Genomic DNA, 20,264 nt, shown 5'->3' with positions numbered 1-20,264 from the left:
GACAGCTGACCCCTCACACGCTTGGAACAGGAGAGGTTGGAGTCGGCTGATAGAAGCTGGACAGTATGCCCCATCTGGAGCTCTGGGGGTTGATTTGGTAGCCTTGGAGCCCTGCAACTTTGCCCATCTAGGAGTCTGAGTCAGCCTGAGACCGAGGCAGGCCTGCCCCCTGTCGCGCTCCGCAGGACCAATACACTGCCATTAGGTAACAGCCAAGTGTGGTGTCCAGAGTGGGTGGGTTCTCCAGTGGGTAACTAGGTAGGAGTCCCCCCCCCCACACACACACACTTGATGCTTAGGCCAGGTCTGTGTGTCCTGGGACCCCTGCAGGTCTTGCTACTCACGAGTGAGAGAGCCTTCCTGCAGGCCCTCCGAGGGATAGGAAGCCCTGGTGCCTGAGGTTCTCAGCGCTACCACCGATAGTTCAGGTTACATAATCCCCCACCCCACACAAGGCTTGCTGTAATCGGCAGCAGCCAGGTTCGACAATATGAGTTGTAATTGGATTTTAATTTTTAATGCCTGCAATAGATGAAGAGCGATGGGCCAATTTGTATAGACTCAGTTACTCCGCACCTAACAGGACTACTTCATTATCTGCCAAGCATGGCACCCACCCTGCCTCCTGCTCCTGGGAGGGGGGTGATGAGCCTGGCCCATAGCATGTGCCAGTAACCTGAAGGCTGTCTGCCACCTGCTGCAGCGGAGGGACGGCCGAGGGAATGGGCCGCCTCCCGTACCTCAGAGTGGGCTGGAGACCAGTGCTGCCTACCCCTCTTCCCGTACCACTGTAGCTCCCAGCTTCGTGGGCTCTGTCTGCCCCTGTCTGTCCTCTAGGGCCCAGGCATCAATATGTCCAACCAAAACTGCAGCTGCCTTCTCTCGGTCAGGACTCTCTGACCCCAAGATCAGTAGGCGCAGGAGGCTGTGCATCCTTTGGACTCCCCGCAGTCACCCTGCGCTACAGATGGGAATGGGAACCAGGACTGCAGCAGGTCTCCCAGGTGCTGGAGATGAGGGAGCCACTAGGCAGGGGGCTCATGGCCTCCACACAGACTGAGTTTTCAATAGAAGAGCGGCCCTCTCCCAGCGGTTCCTCCCACCTCCCCAGCTGGAGGGGTCCCAGGGCGAAGCGCTCATCTGCGACCGCCCTTTAGATTATTCTTAGGTCTGTTGTGTAACAGGCAGCATCGCAGGCAGACGGAGGAAGGGCTCCTGGAGACGTCTCCAGTGGCAGCAGCTAGCCAGCCGCGAGTGAGCTTTTGTCCTTTCTGCCTGCCCAACACAAAAGGACAAAGGAGGCGGGTTCTGCCACCCAGTCCTGCCAAGGGCTGGCCATGCTGGACAGTGGAGAGGGGCTCAGAGTCACAGGGTTTCAGTGCCCCTTGGCCTCCCAGGGTTCTCTGGGTTAAGGATGAACCTGACTAGGTGCTTTTCCAGACTCCTGCTTCTGTAGCCTTATGTGCAAATGTGTGTGTGTGTGTGTGTGTGTGTGTGTGTGTGCATATGTCTGTGTGTGTCTGTGTATATGCATGTGTGTGTCTATGTGTGTATGTCTGTGTGTGTCTGGGTATATGCATGTGTGTGTATCTGTGTATATGCATGTGTGTATGTCTGTGTGCATTCGTATGTGTCTGTGTCTGTCTATGTGTCTCTGTGTGTGCATGTGTCTGTGTGTGGGTGTCTGTGCATATGTGTGTATGTGTTTGTGTCTGTCTACGTGTACATCTCTGTGTGTGCATGTGCCTGTGTCTGTATGTGTGTGTCTGTGTGTGTGCATGTATCTGTGTACATGTGTCTCTCTCTGTGTGCCTGTCTGTGTGTCTGTGAATGTGCATATGTCTGTATGTGTGTGTGTCTGTGTGTGTGCATGTGTCTGTGTGTGCATGTATCTGTGTGCATGTGCCTCTCTATGTATGTCTGTGTGTGAATGTTTGTGTTTATGTGTGTGTGTGTTTATGTGTGTGTCTGTGTTCATGAGTGTCTGTATGTGTGTGTATATGCATGTGTGTGTATGTGTGTGTATATGCATGTGTGTGTGTCTGTGTGTGTTTATGTGTGTGCGTCTGTGTGTGAATGTGTGTGTTTATGCGTGTGTGTCTGTGTGTATCTGTGTGCTTTTATGTATGTGTTATCCCCTCTTCCCAGGCCAGTGCTGGAGTGGGGGTCTGAGGAAGGAGTAGCAGTGCCCACCGAGTCCCAGAGCTTCCTGCCCCTTGCTCTTGTTCCTATTTTCCTTACCCATCTGTTCTGTTCTCCCTGCAGCTTTCCAACTAAATTCTGGGGTCCCTATCCCAACACATTGGAGCAGGCTCCCCACACCCGTTTTCCAAGCTCCTGCTGGGTATCAGATCCCAGCGGGCAGGGCATGCTAGGAGGAGTCATGTCTAATGACAAATAAGAGAGACTTTGGAGAGACCGACAGGCAGATTAGACTGTCGAGTGGTTGCATCACGCCATCAAAGACTGCTGGGGAGGGTCTCATAGATCCCAGTTCATGTGGGCTTATGGCCTGCATTACCTCATCTTTCCTCTTTGCTAGATCCTCCAGGATGCATGCACATGCATGAACACACACACAGACATGAGTATGTATGTATATATAACCTACACACACATGCATAATCTACACAGTTATACAGACCCACTTCCAAGGCAGAGGCACCCTGTCTCCCTGCGGAGGAAGTGAACTGGCTGGTGTTTTCTTTTGTCTTTTAAATCAAGACCGGTATCGCTCTGTAGCTTGGGCTAGCCTTGAACTCCAGACAGTGTTCCTGCCTCAGTCTCCCAAACACAGGGTTTGCAGGCATGTGCCACCACACATGCTGGCTCTAGCTGGCTGACATCCTTGAGACCCATTTTCTTTCCTGAGACTCTGCTGTGTGTAAAGGGTGTGAGAGTACAGAGCTGGGCAGGGGCTGTAGCCCTCAGGCCGCTGAGTTGTTTATAACCCGTGGTCGTGACTTTGGAGAACCTGGAACGCAGGGAACCTGGGGGATAGTGAAGGACAAACTTCTGAGATGTTTCCCTGCTTGGATAGGGAAGGCACAGCTAGCTCCACATGAGCTCCATACCAGTCCCTCTAGCCTAGCCTCTTCTCTTGTCACGGAGAAGCCTATATCTTGAGCATGGGGGAGGGCAGTGGCTGAGGAACTTGAGCCTCCTACCCTGTCCTGCCCCACCCCTGTGATCCTTGATTCTCCCCCAAACTCAAATCTTTCCTGTGTGGTCTTAGATGGCTGATGAGACAATGCAGTTGACTGAGACCCATGAACATGTGGATAGAAGAGTGGCATTAAACCAGAATGGATCCTGGCTCACTGGACCTTGGTCTCCTTGAGCCCAGCCTTGATGTCCTGGCACTTACTGGGAGGAGTAGGGCTGTTGCTTTGTACACAGTGTCTCAGCAGCTCCCCTGGGCTTTTCTGAAATGCCCTAGAAAGCCAGTGGCACCTGCCCAGCTGAACTGTGTCCCCAAGGTTTGTCCAGGTAGACTGACTGAAGCGGAGATGGTTCTTCTGGTGTTTTCCCATGGTCGTGACAGACACTGGAGGAGTGGGTGGATTTAGTCTGAAGTGGTGGCCTGAGATTCCAGTTCTTCCTTCCTGAGATTTTTTTTTCAAGTGCTTTTCTCTCTTGCTGGTGGCCCTCCCCTATGGGGTATCAGTCCTCTGGGTTCCTCATTAACAGATCATGAGATGCTCCACTTTTCTAAGAGCTCTGATCCACTGGTGCACAACCGGGAAGATGCAGAACATACTTGAAAGGGGGTTCGTAAGCAAAGCCTCCAGTAGCCTTCCCCTTTGTAGGAACATATTGCCTCTCTAGGCTGTTCCAAGTAGCTTTGACAGGCCCCTGGGGCTCCACAATGTTTCTAAGGAGGCACAGGCTGGACCTGCGTTCCTCTGGGAGGCCGGACTCCAGCGCTGCTTCAGGCTGTAGCTGCCAGGAAGAAAGGAAAGTGCAGGGCAGTCTATCCCAGCTCCTTTCGGCCATTTCAGCGGAAGTATGTGTTCCAGTGGGCCTCTGGGAGCTCCATAGGGCTGACCCCACGGAGGTCAGATGAGGTAGGTGAGGTGGTCCAAGGGCCAGGTCTACAACATAACCTCTGTTCTTCCCACAGGGGCCAGTTCCTAAGACCCAGTTCTCTCATCTGTAAAAAAAAAAAAAAAAAAAAAAAAGGAATGGTGCTGTCTGTGAGGGAGGATTAGTAGTTGCCTATAGAGAAGGTGAGGGACCTGCTAGATGGTCTGGGTTTCCTGGTTCCAGGGGAGGAGAAATTAGCTCCAAAAAGACAGCCTTCACTTGAGCCTTTCCTCTGAGGCCCACTGCTTGGATATTTAGCATATGCTATCAACCCCCTGTCCCCTGTCCTGGGATAGACTCTGGTCAACTTAATGATGCCAAGACACCATCCAATGCCTCCATCCTGACCAGCTGGCAAGATTCTGGGGGTTTTGCTCTAGGTCCTAGCTGAGGGAATCCTGTCTGTCTGTGTCTTCTCCACCCGATACGGGGATATGCATCCTCCTCCTCCTCCTCCTCCTCAAGGAGTAAGACTTTCAGAGACAGGTGAAAGATTGCAGCCAAGAGCATGGCTAATGAAGATGAATCCCAGGGCTGTGCCAATCCAGGCTGGACCTTAGGAAGCCTGGTTAGCTCTCAGAAGCTGGAGGTGACTTCCATAGACCCCTGATTTCAGAGAGAGGCTCTTCTTCCTGCCCCTTCTCTTTCTCAGCCCCGAGAAGTCCCTGCTCATCCTTACCCATCACCGTAGATCACAGCCCTGGGCAAGGAATGTAGCCTGAATGTGGTGTGGACCATCCCAGAAACTGGTACCTGTGGCCGGCCATACTAATGCCAGCCCTTCCAAGGGGCAAAGGGGATGGGCTGTATCGCCCAGAGCCCCACGGTGGCTGGACCACAACAATGTGCTCTTGGCCTCATCTTGGCTGATGATTCAGCCTCGAACTGCAGGGGAGGCACCGTCGTCCGCATGCTGGTGCGGAAGTGTCTGTTCATATAAAAAAAACATACACACACACATTCTGAGCCTGGGATCTTTGTCATCTTTAGAAATGCCATGCCTGTTAAGTGAGGGCTGTGTTCTACCACAGGCTGATGGGGTGGGAGATGAACAGAGCCTGCTGTCTGGGCGCCCAGCCTGGTGGCTCACCTGCTCCATGGTAATCCCCTCACAGGGTGGCAAATGAAGGGGGTGCTTCCCCTAGCCTCCTGATCCTCTTGTTGTGCGGAGGTGGGGGTGTGGTGGGCAGCTCTGGCTGTGTTGCCAAACTAGTTGGAATATTGCTCCACTGTCCTTCAAAGTCACAAGGAGCCTCACAGACATTTAACTGAGGTGCGCTGCTGGACTGAGGGCTGTGGACCCTCAGGGAGCACCTGGAGTCTCCCTAGGAGCTGAGGAGGCCCGGTCCCTCCACTGTGCCTCGCCCAGTGGGTGAGCAGCTCTGCAGAAGTATCTCATCTCATTTCAAAGGCAGCAGCTGTTATCTCGGAGTGAGCCTGTGGGAAAGGGCTGGGTGGTGGAGACCTGGAGTCCTTGATCCTGCCTCTTCCTGCCTGGCCCGCCCTGCATGCCCCCAGTTCTCAGAAGATCTTTAGGAGTGGTACTGTGAGCAGATAGGGGGCTGGGGCTGTACCCTGAGGTTGGAGGTAGGACTAAAGCCAGAGAGAGCTGGCTAAGGGACTGGGGTCTGGGCTACTGCAGAAGGCTAGGCTACGTCAGGCAGCTAGGTCAGGTCTCCACTTGCTTCTCTGCGAGGTATAAAGAGAGCCACAGGCGAACTGGGGGAGATGCTTTAGTAATTCACAGGGACAAAAGATCCACTGGTTGGAGCTCCCCAAAAGGGGGTTAGACATAAGTTTCTTGGCTGGTGCTTGACCCATCCAACGCCTGCTAGTCCATATTTGTTCTGGGAGGGAGGATGCTTGGCAGCTCCCTTACTCAGCAGAACTCCAGGGTTCCTCAGGTGGTCTTTCTTGGACTCCAGTCTCATTCATAGCAATGCACAGCAAAAAAAAAATGGTTCCTTGGCTAGCCCTGAGAGGGGCTTCCCTCGGGGAGCCTGTCTGAGCTGTGCTGCCCAAGGGCAGAGGCAGAAACATAATCAGGAGGGACCTCCCGTTATTTCTCATCCCCTCCCCATCCCTCCCTTAGATCACAGCTGAGCAAGTGCCTCATAGCTGGCCACTCCGTCCTGCCTTGGAGTCCACTCCCATCTCACAGCCTCCTGCTGACCTCCATTCAGAAAGACAGCTGAGACAATCTGTCAAAACAAAGTATGAAGGAGCACCCCTCAGCCTCACAGCACCAGAGCTCCCTCTCCTCAGGGGCATGATCTGGGGTCACCGCACTCCCCTGATGGCACACACCCCTTCCTCAAGAGGCACAGGAGACAGAGACCCTCTGACATGTGTGTTTACAGCTGGTCCCCATCTTGATGGCGAGAAACTTGAAACCAAAGGAAGTAGGACTCTCTGGGGTTCCAAGAAACGTGTGGAGGGTTGAGCAAGGTTATCTGTGTGGAAAAGGCGCTTTCTATGTGCTTCCCTTTGTGCCGAGGGGAGCTGAGGGGATTGGGCATGCTGAAAAGCACATGATTCTGTCATGGGTGTCCTCCCACAGTGTCAAAGCCAGCTCCTGTGGAGGAACGTGGATTTCCTTCTTCTACCACCGCTCCTGTCTGCTCTATTCCCAGAGCTCTATTCTTCAAGGAGAGAAGAGCCACGCACGGCTTCTGGGTCTTGCGGTCCTTTTCCCGGGGTCCTTGAAGTGCTTGGTAGCCCTTGGTCACCGTGTCTCCCTGCAGCAGACTATCAGTGGGCCCAACTGGTACAGTTCAGTTAAGGCCAAGGGGTCCTGACCTAGGACTATGTCCCCTGCATACCCTGTGTTGGAGTGGATGTCTGTGAGTTCTGATGCTTCAAGATGGTGGCCAACAGCAGGGCAGCGGCCGCTGTGAAGACCTTGTTTTATTCTCCAGGTTTGAAGAGAGAGTCTGGGGGTACCCGGAGCCCTCAGCAGGAGGGCTGTCAGCTTCGAGACCAGAGGCTCAAAGGCCCAAGCCTCACACTCTGCAGCTGCAGGTCAGACAAGACACCCGCTATGAAACGTATCTTGTGATCCGCCAGTTTCCGAGTAACAGTTTTCAGGTCAGGCCCGTGGCTCACTTCTCGAGCTGTGGGGCTGTCGTTGGCCACAGCAGAATTTCAGAGCAGCAGAGATAACTATGGCCTGGGAAGGTGAGGGGCAAGTGTTAATTGCCCTGTTGGCATAAGCGCCCTTTGGCCTCACCTGGGGCGGGAACAATTCTGGAAGGTCAGCCTTTCCAAAGGTAAAGAGCCTGTGCTCCCCAGGCCCGAGTGGTACACTCATGTCCTTTAATTTTTTTTCTCGACAGTCCTCATGGGCTAGCAGTCCTTCTGGCTGATACCTGCTGATGAAGGCTGCCGTCTGCAGGTCCTCAGTGGGTTTCGGAGACTTGGTGAGGAGCGGTAGACCTGATCGCCAGTCTGGGTGTCCTGTTCATAGACTGCCATTGCCACAGACCACAGATGAGGCTGTGGAAGGAGCTGTCTTGGCTATAGAGCCCCTCTACAGACCCAGCCAAGCATGAGCTTCTCTAGCTGCTGTCAGAGGCCAGAAGCAGAGCTGGGCTGTTCCTTCTTACCTTTCAGAGCTGTTAACAGAACCCAGCAGGAGACTCAGGCTCTGGTGCCCAGACCTCTCTCCCTTCTGTTGTTAGATTGGCATTCAGGATCCCCCAGTGGATGCGACAGAGAGCCCTATGGTCTATATAAAGCCTCTGGGGGACAACTGTGTTGTCCCCCCACCCCCCCGTCCCTCGCCCCGGACCCCTCAGGCACTTACTCAGAAGGTAGCTGGGTGGCCTCATGTGCTGTGGTGGCTGCCTGCCCTCTGGAGTTGGTTGTAAAGGAGTGAGGCCACAGACTCTCCACTTTCCCAGGGCTGAGGCAGCATACCCTAAGTGGACACCCCTCTTTACTCGGGAAGGATGGTCTGAGGATTAACCCTGAACTTTCCTGATAGAGCCCTGCTGGGCCTTGCTTCCTTGCAGACAGGTACCTGAGTCTGGGGAATGGCTCTAATGAGCTTCCCCAACAGCTCCCAGGTCTCAGGAGAAGTGGACTTGTCTCTTGCAGGCTACTGCGTTGGCCCAGCCTCTTCAGCATCCTGACTCTTGCTCAGTAATTCTAGGCAGGGGCCCATCTTTGAAGATCGCTGGCTTGTCCCTGTGCCTAATTTGGATCTGGGCTTATTGGCAATGTTGGCACGACAGAGTGGCTTTAGGCTCCTGGGAGCTATCTGTCCTTGTGATCAATAGGAGCTGTGCTCCAGGAGCCTGCTTTTCAGGCTGGAGTGCACCATTGTGTGAGATTTCAAGTAGGGAAATCAAGGGTAAGAGAGGGAGGTCACATATCGCTTGGTCCCTTCCCACAGCCTCTGTGGGTCCAGGCCCCAAGGAGTGAGGTATATGGTCCTCCCTCCCTCCCTCCCTCCTTCCCTCCTCACCTCCCTCCTTCCTTCTCCCTCCCTCCCTCATGTCCCTAACCTCACCTTGCATACCTGTTGAACAGGGCCTGTGGGTGGAGGCAAACATCCTCGCAGGCAGCTCTCACGCACACGCCCGTGTTTGTGTGTATTTCGGTGTATTTTTAAAGCGACTTGCAGCTGTGTTTGAGTCAGTCCCATTCTCCCCTCGAGCTCTGCAGGCTGCACACTGGGGTGTTATTTTGGGCTTGGTATTATTGGGAATTATTATATTCCGTTAGGAAGGAGACAATGAAACTCGGGGATCATCAGGCTGGGGATCGGGGACTCGATGGGAGTCAGGAAGTGGAATTCAGAATGAATTCACCCATGTCCCTCCTGGTTATCAGAACTAGGTTTTACGCCTGCACTTGACCCCCACCTCAGATGTCTCTTGCAGGGCTTCCTCTGGTTTGAGCCACCCCTCACCGTCACCAGATGATAGAGGAGCAGAGGGGGAGTTACCAGATTTCCCTCTTTGGAAATATCTGGAGGCTGGCCCTTTCTCAAGGACACTCCCAGCCACCCAGCAAGGCCTGAGCTACCTCACCTGCTGCCAGGATGCAAGCACAACCCCCCCCCCCCGGGGGCCAGCTTCCGTGTGACCCCTGTAGGATCAAAGGGCAGGCTTCTGGACAGGGGGCAGGGCACAAAAGCACTGCACTGTGGTTGGCGTCTCCATACCATGTTCTCTGCCGTGAGTTCCTGCGTCTCCTCAAAAAAACCTAAATTACCCCTGCAGTCAGCTGAGCCTTAAAAAGCTGCAGTCATGATTCAGACGTCACTGCTGCCTCTGCCCTGGGAACACATGAGGTCACAGAGGTGGTTCCTCCTGTCAGCACAAGTCAAGCTGAGCTGTGGACCTTAGATGACCCTTGACCCCTTCAGGTCAAAGGTAATATGGACAAGGCGATGGACCAGGGTGGACACCTAGATACTATACATTTTTACTGTGGCTAGTGACCTCAAGCAGACCTCTATCTCTGAACCTCCATTTCCCCTAGGCCTTTCCATGAATGGGGCTCCCGTAGGAGTCTTGGTGCAGGGCTAGCCCCCACTGTGAGTACGACAATCCTCCTGCCCTTCCCAGGGAAAGAAAAAAGGCTATAAGGGACCCTCACTTGGAAGAGACTTCGGTGTCTTGATTCCAGAGCGATGAGGAATGGCTGTACCTCTCCCATAACCCTTGGTCAGGCTTTCTGTCCAGCCAGAGTCCCAGCCTGTTGCTTCCTTTCTTAGAGGACAGGGCTGGGCCTAAAATCTGCCTGGTATAGCCAAGCCTCAGGCACTGAGGTGTGGCTGCAGGGCCCTGCTATGGTCTAAGGTAATCTGGGATCAGAAGTACCCAGGGCTACCAGGGAGCCAGGCTGGACTGGCTGATACCTTGTGCCCCATCACAACCAGCAGCAGAAATAGGAAGAAGGACTTACTTTTGTGGGCACCCCCCTGTGAGGTACTCTCCTTGTGGACGCCGTGGGGTGCCTCCTCATGGACACCCCCCATCATGTGGTGCCTCCTGCTCTTATGCTTGAGGTGGGATCAGAGGGAGTGACCCAAACGCTTCAAAAGCCATGATAACAGGGTATGAGCCCCTCTGCCTTAGCCACCCAGCATGTCTTCTCTCAGTGCCCTGTTGGATCCATGTAGGCTCTCCTGCCATCCCCTAATACTCTTGGAGCCTGTGGCAGTCAGACAAGTGTCCCCAAAGGTGGCAGCTTTCTTAGAATGTCTAGCCATGGGGGAATGACAAGTTTACATTGAGTGGCTGCCACAGCCAGACATCTGCAGCCTCAGGGTGGAGTTGGGGTGAGAACCGTTCTGCTTCTGCCCGTGGCTGCCGGGGCTGCCGGCTTCAGCCTTCTACTTGAACACTCTCGGTGACTCACAGGATTTCTTTTTTTCTTTCTTTTTTTCACTAAAGGAAAAAAAAATAAACATTTTCCTGTGTGTCACTGGGTGGCTGCTGGGCCCACACCGTGTGCAGGCGGCTCATAGCTGGGGACACAGAGGGCAAGGAGAGGGGCTGGCCCTGGGGCAGGCAGACCAAGGTCAGAGTGCCCCAGTGGGGAGTCCTCATCAGCTGTGGGTGAGTGTCTGTGGATATGTGGTGACAGTCATATCTCACCCAGACCCACTACCCACACAGCAAACGGCAGACGATGCTGTGGTTGAGGGTTTAGACCAGGGCACCGGGCTTCCAAGGAGGCAGGATAGAGCCCTGCTGCTTCCTGCTAAATACCTGGCCCTAGTGGGGCTGAGAACAGATGTGTTTGTGGGGAACAGCAGCTTTACCCAGGCCTTTGGCTGCTGGGGAATGAGGGAAGGATCAGGTCCTGTTGGCTAGGAATGGTGAGCACCTCAGCAATGGTGCATGGACTTCTAGGAAGGTGCTGGGAATGTGAGCCACCATCTCCCTGAGCTGTGTGTTCACACTCCCTCCCTGAGCTGTGTGTTCACACTCCCTCCCTGAGCTGTGTGCTCACACTCCCTCCCTGAGCTGTGTGCTCACACTCCCTTCCTCAGCTGTGTGTTCACACTCCCTCCCTGAGCTGTGTGTTCACACTCCCTCCCTGAGCTGTGTGCTCACACTCCCTCCCTGAGCTGTGTGCTCACACTCCCTTCCTCAGCTGTGTGTTCACACTCCCTCCCTGAGCTGTGTGCTCACACTCCCTCCCTGAGCTGTGTGCTCACACTCCCTTCCTCAGCTGTGTGTTCACACTCCCTCCCTGAGCTGTGTGCTCACACTCCCTTCCTCATCTGAGTTCACACTCCCTCCCTGAGCTGTGCATTCACAGATCCTTCCTCAGCTCTGTTTTCCCATTTCTCCTAACCTGTTTGCTTAAACTCCTTCTGTGAGTTGTGTGTTCACACTCTTTTCCTCAGCTGTGTGTTCACACTCCTGTCCTCAGCTGTGTGTTCACACTCCTGCCCTCAGCTGTGTGCTCATATTCCCTCCCTGAGCTGTGCTCACACTCCTTCCCTGAGCTGTGTGCTCACACTCCTTCTTGAATTGTGTTCACACTCCCTCCCTGAGCTGTGTGTTCATACTCCCTTCCTCATCTGTGTTCACACTCCCTCCCTGAACTGTGTGCTCACACTCCCTTTTTCATCTGTGTTCACACTCCCTCCCTGAACTGTGCATTCACAGATCTTCGTCAGCTCCGTTTTCCCATTTCTCCTACCCTATTTGCTTAAACTCCTTCTGTGAGCTGTGTGTTCACACTCTTTTCCTCAGCTGTGTGTTCACACTCCTGCCCTCAGCTGTGTGTTCACACTCCTGCCCTCAGCTGTGTGTTCACACTCCTGCCCTCAGCTGTGCGTTCACACTCCTTGCCCGAGCCGTGTGTTCATACCTCCCAAGGACATTCACACTGTGTTGGTGCTGTGCACAGGTCTATTGGCAAACTCTGCTCACCTAGTAAGATAGTTTCCTTCTAGCTTCTCTTGAAAGATCTGTAGGTTTGCCTCCTGCCAACATGCCGTGCGGGTCTGAATTTGGGGAGGTCACCCCACAAATAATGTGAAAGAGCTGGTTGCATGTAAGGTTGCATGTAGTGCGGAAACTGGCTCTGCCTTCCAGGGAAGATCCAAACAGACCCCCATATCACATGGACACAGACAGCCTCTTCAAAGACGCCTCTCTAGAAACAGGTCTATGGCTAAGTTTAATTCCCTTCTCGTACCCTCAGGGCCTTTAGTCTCTGCTTCCTCACAAAGCCATTGTTATATAAATAGGTGGGGGTGTGGGGATGGCACAGTGTATGCCAGCATATGTGGCTGTCCTTGGGCTGGGGATGCCTCTTGGGCAGCACCGAGCATAATCTGGCAGCCTTACATGTCCTCGGTATCATTGGACTGCTGGCTCATAGGACCCAGTCACCCTTTGAAGGCGAATCCCCTGCTCTGCAGTCACCCTGGGGTTGGGACTCAGGTAGGCAGCAGAGACAGTACTCGTAGAAGTCAGCCAGTTCACAAAGCCCTCACAGCCCATCTGGTACAGATACCTGGAGCTCTAGCATCTGTGGCCTTGCAGGATGTGGCAGCCAGTTTCACACTGACCATGGGCTTGCTGTGGCTTCTGTATTACCATAGTTTTCATTTCGAGCCTGTGAGCTGCCACCCAGCATCTTAAACTCTACCGCTGGATACTGGTGAGTTGTTTCCGCAGGAAGTGTTGGGGTTTTAGCTGAGAATAGCACGGGAGGCTTGGGCAGCAAGCACAAGAGAATACTTTCAGGTGAACCCCATGAGGGTAGGTGAACCCCATGAGGGGTAGGTGCTGATGGCCAAGAGCAGCATCCATCCATGGCCTCTTGCTATGCACTTTCCTCTGGTCTGTTTGTGCTCTGAGTGTGGGTAAGTCCTCCACCAAGAGTTCTTCTGCACCGGTGGTGACTGCGCCACACCCTCTGTTTCCTCACCTCTGGCTTTCCATCTGGTCTGAGGTACACAACCCATACCTCGGTCTGTATTCCATCCCCTGTGTGCCAGTCCTCCAGCACCCCCTGACCTCCAAGGAAGGGGTCCCTGTTCGCAACTTCCTCAAGGAGTTGGGACTGCTGCCACAGCCCTGCCCTCCCAGACCAGGGGTTTCCTAGGGCCTGTGCTACTTCTGATGAACTTGTTACTGACTTCCTAGCCTCAAGCGATGGCTGGAAAACAGCAGGTTCTTAAATAAATGCTAACTGCTGGGGATTAGGCAGAGGGGAGAGGAGTAAGAAAAGGCACTGAGCTGGCCAATTCTGGAGATTGGGTACTGTGTGGCCTGAAGGGCTCCTCTGGCCTAAGAAGGAGAGGAAGGATATATTTGCATACATTTGCATTCTCGGTACACACCCCTCGGTTTTCAAGGATTTTTCATTCATGTAAGAATCCAGGGGGGTATTGGGCAGCAAAGACCAGATTGGATTGGCCATATGGTCCTGCAGTGTAGGCTGGGAGATTGGAGGCTGCCAGTCCTGTGGAGCTCAGCTGACCTGACTGTGGACAGAGGCGTAGGTCTTTGGACAGCATCTGGTGCTATTGGAGTGAGCTGAGGAGTGATTGTAGCAGGCCTTGTGGTTTCACAGAATCCTGAACACCTCGGTCTAACCACAGGGCTTCTAGAACGGGAGGGAGGTGTCACAGTGGGTTCAACCTCCTCCTGTCTTCTCTTCCTCCAGCAGGCCCTGGGGTAGGATCCAGACCAGAGAGTGGAGGCTTAGGGCTCCTCAGAGCTTCTCAGGCCCCACACGGAGAGGGGTTAAGAAGGGTGGGTAGCTCACACAGAACAGCACTGCACAGAAAGTGTATCTTGGGGCCTCATGCTCGTGGCCATGTGGTTGCACTGGCTCTGGCTTCTGCTCACCTGTCTCAGTGCCAGGCTGGCCACAGCTCTGCATAGCTGCTGCACACGGGGACGGAATCTAGGTCAGGCTGGTGCAGGGAGGCAGGGTGAGCTGCCAGGGCAGTGTCTGCTCACTTTGCCTCTATGTAGGCTATTGCAGCTCCCAGCAGGACTCTGACCCATTGACCTAGGCCAGACCCCTCCCTCTGGTGCCTGAACAGGCTGAGGGGCCCTCCTGGGGAGTGAGCAAGAAGCCAGACAATAAGTGTGTGCTGCTGCCATTTGTCTACATGGCCAGGCCTCTGGGCATCGGGATGTCAGCACCTGTGGCTGTGACAATTTAGGCCAAAGCCTTTGTAAAACTCTGTGAACCTCCAGCTACCCAGGCTTCTGCCCTCTGCCATTTTGACCCAGACCGTGTGCTCTGGGATTGAGACTGGGTACCAGCCTGAGGGCCTCAGCTGCTGTCCTGGCAATGCAGGGTTGCTGTGGGGAGGGTGACAACATGGCTGGAGCATTCCATCCCCTTCTGCTGTCTCCCTCCTCCAAGCGTACCTCCTCCGGCTGCTTCTGCTCTGTTGGAACCAAGTGATGTTTCTTTTGAACCTGACTCTGCTAGGTTTGGGGGTAGGGCAGGTAGGTGGGCATGCCAGACCTAGAATGGTAGTCTCCTTCTTGGTTAGTCTGAAGCAGCTGTGGTCATTGCCTGAGGCATTGGTGGTCACCATGGCAGGTATGGTCAGCCTAGATAGCCAGGGTCACTGGGATAGCCGTGGTGATACCTGGAGTTGTGGTCATGAGACAGCTGTGGTCACTTTGAGGTATCTGTGGTCATTGGTGAGGTTGTGGTCCTTCTAAAGCAACTGTGGTCACTTTAGAGCAGTTATGGTCATTGGAAATAATAAGGACAGTTCCTTTTTTTTTTTTTTTTCTTTTTTCTTTGGAGCTGGGGGCTGAACCCAGGGCCTTGCGCTTGCTAGGCTAGCGCTCTACCACTGAGCTAAATCCCCAACCCAATAAGGCCAGTTCCTTATTGGCTGGTCTTCTTGAGGCCACATGTCTCAGGCCACATCCTGAGAACGGTGACCTGGACTCAACTCAGTGTTGGACCCAAAGACCGAAAGAACAGTGTCCCTGCTTTTCCACACTGGATTCTACATTCTGTCACCTGCCATGCAGGTCAGGAGGTTGTGTATCTAGGTACTGGTGTCTGGGATGTGTCAGGGTTGTGAGATGGTTGGGGCCTCCTACAGAATCCTCTGGAGTAGCTTTGGGTCCCTCACTAGAAGTGGTAACATTGACCTAACTCTCAGCAACAAGCGTAGGCACAGGACTAAATTGGATTTGGTGTTGAATAGTTAATAAAATGTCTTAGGCATGGGTTGCTGCTGGGCCTTTGTCTCTCTCTTCCAGCAGCAAGACAGTCAGAACGGACTTAGCACCCGAGGGGCCTACCATGTCATCATCCAGCAGTGGACCCTTGCGTTCCCACCTCGGGGTTCATCAGGGTGAGAGTGACTGTGTGGACCAGTCCATCCCAGAAGGCTTCCCGTTCTAGAAAACAGATTGAAGTCAGTGGCTTCTGGAGCCCTCCTGTTTTGGGCATTCTGAGACGGCTCCACGGGAACGGAATTGGGTCACATTAGGACCCCTATACTGTGCCTGTCCCCCAACCCCTGTGCGGTGGCCAGGCTGCTGTGCCATGACCACCAAGATACACTGAGCTGGGCACAGCGCAGCTGCTCACTGGAAGAAGCGTTTCCTTGGAGATTTATGTAGGACAGAAGTTGGAAGTCCGGATCTGAGGTGCCCCACAAAGGCTTCTGAGGTGTGAATCACTCTGCCGAGTTTGGGGATGCGGCTTTCTCCTGGCCGCCGGTTCCTGGGGATTGTTGGAAAGTGGATGCTGCTGCCCATCTACAGGCAGAGCTTATGACCCCAGAACCATGGAGCGAATGCTCTCAGGTCCCCTTCTTGTAGTGGCGATCATTAAGAGGGACTTGGCCCTTCTGCCTTTGGCCTGGTGCCCACCCACAACCTCAGCTCAAGGGTCCAGGCTGTCATACTCCTAACACCCTACACACACACACACACACACACACACACACACACACACACACACACACACACACACCCTGCTCTCCCAGATCCTCTGTAACTGCTCCACGGGGAAGCAGACCAGAGGGGCAGTGTATTCCAATTGATTGTTCAGAGGTTACAGCTAGGACTTGAACTGTGATGTTTCCTGGCCAAGGAACTGCTTCCAGGCTGAGTTCAACTCTGTCTATGGTAGCATTGGCAGCTCTCTGATACTTCCTAGGATATGCCCAGCCTCCATTCTCCCTATGGCCCTCAGCCCAAGGACCCAGTGCTGGGTTCATGGTACTGGCCTCTGCTCCTAGGTGCTGCCCCTGGTATTCTGGGGATGCCCAAGTAAAAGTCCTCAAGGGCCCTGTCTCTGGTCCTTCAAGCTCTCCTCTCTGCTCTCTAATGCTACCTCCTCGATTGCCACATCTCTACCTTTGGCCCACTTTCAGAGTGGTTCCCTGCTCAGTGTTGTACTGCACACAACCAAGTTGGCCAGCCTAAGTCATGCCTTGAACTGCCCACAGGCTTCCTATGGCACTGGAGGGTAGAAGTACCCCTGTGCAGGACTTAGAGGGGCTACTTCATACCCTCCAGGTAAACTATGAACCTAAGAGAAAAGCAGCATGGGCCGGGGCGGGGGCCTGGCTTTTCCCAGACTGCTGCCATCCACTGTGGCCTCTCTGACCTCTGTCAAACCTGTAAGGCAAAAATACATACCAGCTGAGAGGCTAGAAGCAGGCCCTTTGGCTCCTGCAGTGGCCTGGGAAAGGTGTGTAATACATCTGGGCTGGGATGAGCTCCTGGCACACACACGCTCCTAAGCAAGGGACAGACCCAGGGCATGTGTGCACATACATGCGGCCTTTTCTTTAACCGCTGAAGGAGACTGAGGCACAGAAAGGAACAGGTTCTGTCCTTCCAAAGGCCTGTCTCAGGGTGTGGCACCGTCCAGCCTCTCTCTAACAATGCTTCTAAGGTAAAAGTCAAGGGAAGGAGAGAAGCAGGCGCTTAGATCCAGAGGGTGAGAACTGGTCCCCAGGGAGCAGAGTCCCCTTACAGTAGGAGCTCAGATTCTGCAGAACCCTGTGGCCTGTGAGCCTGCGGAAGCCCTGCCTTATCTGAGCACCTGGGGCTCCTCTGGAGTAACAGCCATAGCAGGGGGCCCCAGGTTTGTACCCCTTACCGGTCTATTTGTTGATCCTCTTCAAAGGAGAAGACTAAACTTGAGTGTCCTGACTCCTTTAGGGACCCGCAGGCTCTTTCTTTGCAAGGAAGTCCCCCTGCTTGCGACCAGCCAGGCCACATGCTTTCAGAGTGGAATTCTGCTTAAATGCCCAGAAAAGAGATCAGAATCTGAGCAAATTAACATGTGCCTAGTGGATTTTAATCACCGCTTTTAATCGAGGTCTCAGAACTGGAAATCATCTCCAGGCTGCGTCAGGGGAGGGGGCCGGGGGTGTGTGTGAGCTGGCTGTGTGATGGATTATTCATTACGACGTGAACTTGGGTTTCATGGCCTCTCTAGACTCAGGGGCCTCGTGTCCACCAGGGAGGATGTAGCTGCTCTCCAGGGACCTTGTCACCTGCCTGGCTCATAATGTATCACACCACTCCCACCCCCCCTGTGGTTTTTGGCTTCTACCTCTTTGTCCTTTTTTTCTCCCTCTCCCTGCCTCAGTTTCTGTTTTTCTGAGAGGTTGACCACCAGTTCCTGGAGGAAACACATGAAGCCTAGCTGTGAGCACTTCTCTGAGGTTTTTCCTTTAAGGTGCCCCAGCCTCTGGTGCCCCTGATTGGCTGTGCCCCTTCTTCTTGTCCGGGCAGCCCACCTCTGCTTTAATATGACATCATCCATCAGGCAGTGCGTACCCAGAGGAAAGGCACCTTTCTTGCCTTGGATCTCCCAGTGGGATAGACATAAGCCCGGAGTTGTGCTTAGGCTGTGTGGCAATGGGAGACATAGTATCTACCCAGAGGGCATCCACTATAGTCTAGGAGAGGGCTACTTTTGGTCAAAATGCCAGAGCATATGAGTTAGCAGAGAAGGCTGCCCCTTTAAGGGCACCAGGCAGCAGGGCCAAGGGCCTTTCCAGGCAGGACCCAGCTGGTATCACTGACTGAGGCTCTCCTCCCCCCTTCACACCTGGGGCCCTGCACCTCTGGAGGCTGTCACACCTTGGAGGTGGTAGTTCAGAGAGCCCAGAAGTGGCCCCACATCCTCCCACTTCGACCTGTGATTGCCAATGGCTTCTTCCCCTGGATTCCCACTGACTGTCCCAGGCCCCTCTCGGGATGCCGGATGCCGGCTTAAAGCCCTACCACACGTTCTGGGGGCAGAGGTCACTCCTTTTGCCACTTCTCCAGAGCTGGAGTGAGCAGGCTGGAGAATGGAGCTTTACCCAGATGCTGTACACAGATCAAACAGGTCCAGGAGAGATGAACCCAGGCTGGACCAGACTATGTCAGTTCTTCTGCACTCTGTATCCCAGGTCAGGTGACACAGGGGCTTCTCCCTGCCATACCGACAGCCACCATTGTCCCCCAGACCTGGCAAACCTGCACAGCCAAGTAGCAGTGGAGGCAGAAAGAGGAAACCTGGGTGGGCAAAGCTTTTAGAGAACTAACCCTGGGCTCAGCCTCCCCTAGGCTAGACACCTCAAGCCAAGGAAAGCTGATGGAAGGGCACCTTATCCCATTTTGGAGGAGTTGGGGGCATGGTGATCAAAGGGCCCTGTGGTCATTTTGAACTGACAGCCAGGCACATCTGGCTTCTGTTCCTTGAAGGTGTATAGCTACCCTTCTGGTAGGAGGGACCAGCTTGGAAAGAAAGGTGGGTATACTGAGTGCTCCTTGAAGCCGCTGTGGGAATTTAAAGTGGTCAGGACCGCCTCCCCTTCTGGCCTCTGAACAGTGCTGGCTCAGTGCCCATCTGAAACTCCCTCCCCGATTCAAACTGATGCTTCTGAATAGCAGCCAAGGTGGGCCAGGAACCGGATAGCCAAGAGTTAAGGGCAGGCGGGGCTCCCTTGGGAGGGGCGGTCCCAGTGGCAGCGAGGCCTCATCCTGCCCCTCCCCTCTCCTGTCTTTCTTTGCCAGCAAGCAGCAGTAACAGCTAGCTAGCTACAGCAGGCTTTGAACCGGTATGGGCGCTGTGCGCGGGGCGCCTTGGATCAGGCTACAACTTTGGGGACACTGGGGACCAGCACAGGGTCCCGGCCCCCTGGGGCCTTGCCGGTAACAGTGGGTCTGGTGCCTGTGGGCCATGGAAGAGCCTGGGCCCCCTGGTGGGCTTAGCCAGGACCAAGGTAAGGGCATGTAGGAGGGTATCTGGAAGAGGGTTGTGACTCTCCTTGCTCAACTCAGACCTCAGGGCAAGCGCTGTGCTATTCTTCATTTTAGGGTTTCTGGGAGAGTAGTTGGTGACCCCGTTCCCTGCCAGCAAGTGCAGCACCCCCGCTGGCATCTTGCAAGTAGATGTTACCTTGCAAGAAGGTTCTGAGGTCCTGTTCTGCAGGGTGAGGTGCTCCTATCCTGCAGCCACTGCTCCCTGGAACCCGGAGTATGTCTGCAGGAGAGGTCCGGAGCTATGAGGGGCTGTGGGCTAGTGGGGAAGAAGGGGTAACGTTCTGAAGTCTGGTCAGCACCACGGACAGAACCATCACCGCCTTCCTTTCCCCTCCCAGTTGCCCTGAGGTTCCCTGGAATTAAACTCCCTTGCTTAGATCTGCCCCACTTTCTTGTGTGGGGAACTGGCATTGCCCTGGGCAGACAGCACGGACCAGCAGGGGTGCATGAGTCCTCCAGGCTGCCCGCAAGAGCAGAGCATGGAGGTCGGGTGTGAGGAGAAGCCATTCTCTGAGTTTTCTGAGCAGGTATCTTCAGCAGCAGGTGTGGGAGAGTGTTTCTCCAGAGCCGAGTCTCTGTCTGCCCCTGGTCTGGGCTGGGGTGGGAGAGACTGAGAGGGAAAGGGACCCAATGCTATGGTGGCAACAGGAGTGATCTGAGCTGGGCAGCAGGAACAAAGTTCCTGATGAAGGCCCCAAGCTCCAAGGAGAGTAGGGTGTACCTTCTTGATTTGTTTAGCTGGCTTATCCGGGCGGGACTGGTCTTATCTACCCTTGATTGACATGGATGTTAAACTTGAAGGGCTGTGTGACCCCACATTGAGAACCTCCACCCCAAGTTGGGAAGGGAAGAAACAGTGTGGGGGGCCACCTGATGGGCAGCTTGCAAGCACTGAGAAACTCTGCAGAGTGCCGTGCCGTGCCACACCTGGCC

General features: G+C 54.3%; 1 protein-coding gene across 4 annotated transcripts in view; it reads left to right on the top strand.

Moving 5' to 3' along the window:
• Plch2 (phospholipase C, eta 2) overlaps positions 1-20,264 on the top strand; it is an 81,069-nt gene that overhangs the window by 24,293 nt on the left and 36,512 nt on the right. For 2 of the 4 annotated variants that reach the window (NM_001427051.1, NM_001427050.1), the window contains 1 exon segment: positions 19,123-19,291. The exons of the other annotated variants lie outside the window; for them this stretch is intronic. In NM_001427051.1, coding sequence (NP_001413980.1) covers positions 19,249-19,291 — 43 coding nt within the window. In that variant the 5' untranslated portion in view covers positions 19,123-19,248. 4 annotated transcript variants of the gene reach the window in all.

This window comes from Rattus norvegicus, chromosome 5 (genome assembly GCF_021556685.1).
Source record: "Rattus norvegicus strain SHRSP/BbbUtx chromosome 5, alternate assembly SHRSP_T2T, whole genome shotgun sequence".
Classification (NCBI taxonomy): domain Eukaryota; kingdom Metazoa; phylum Chordata; class Mammalia; order Rodentia; family Muridae; genus Rattus; species Rattus norvegicus.
This window is presented reverse-complemented; position numbering and strand designations above follow the sequence as displayed.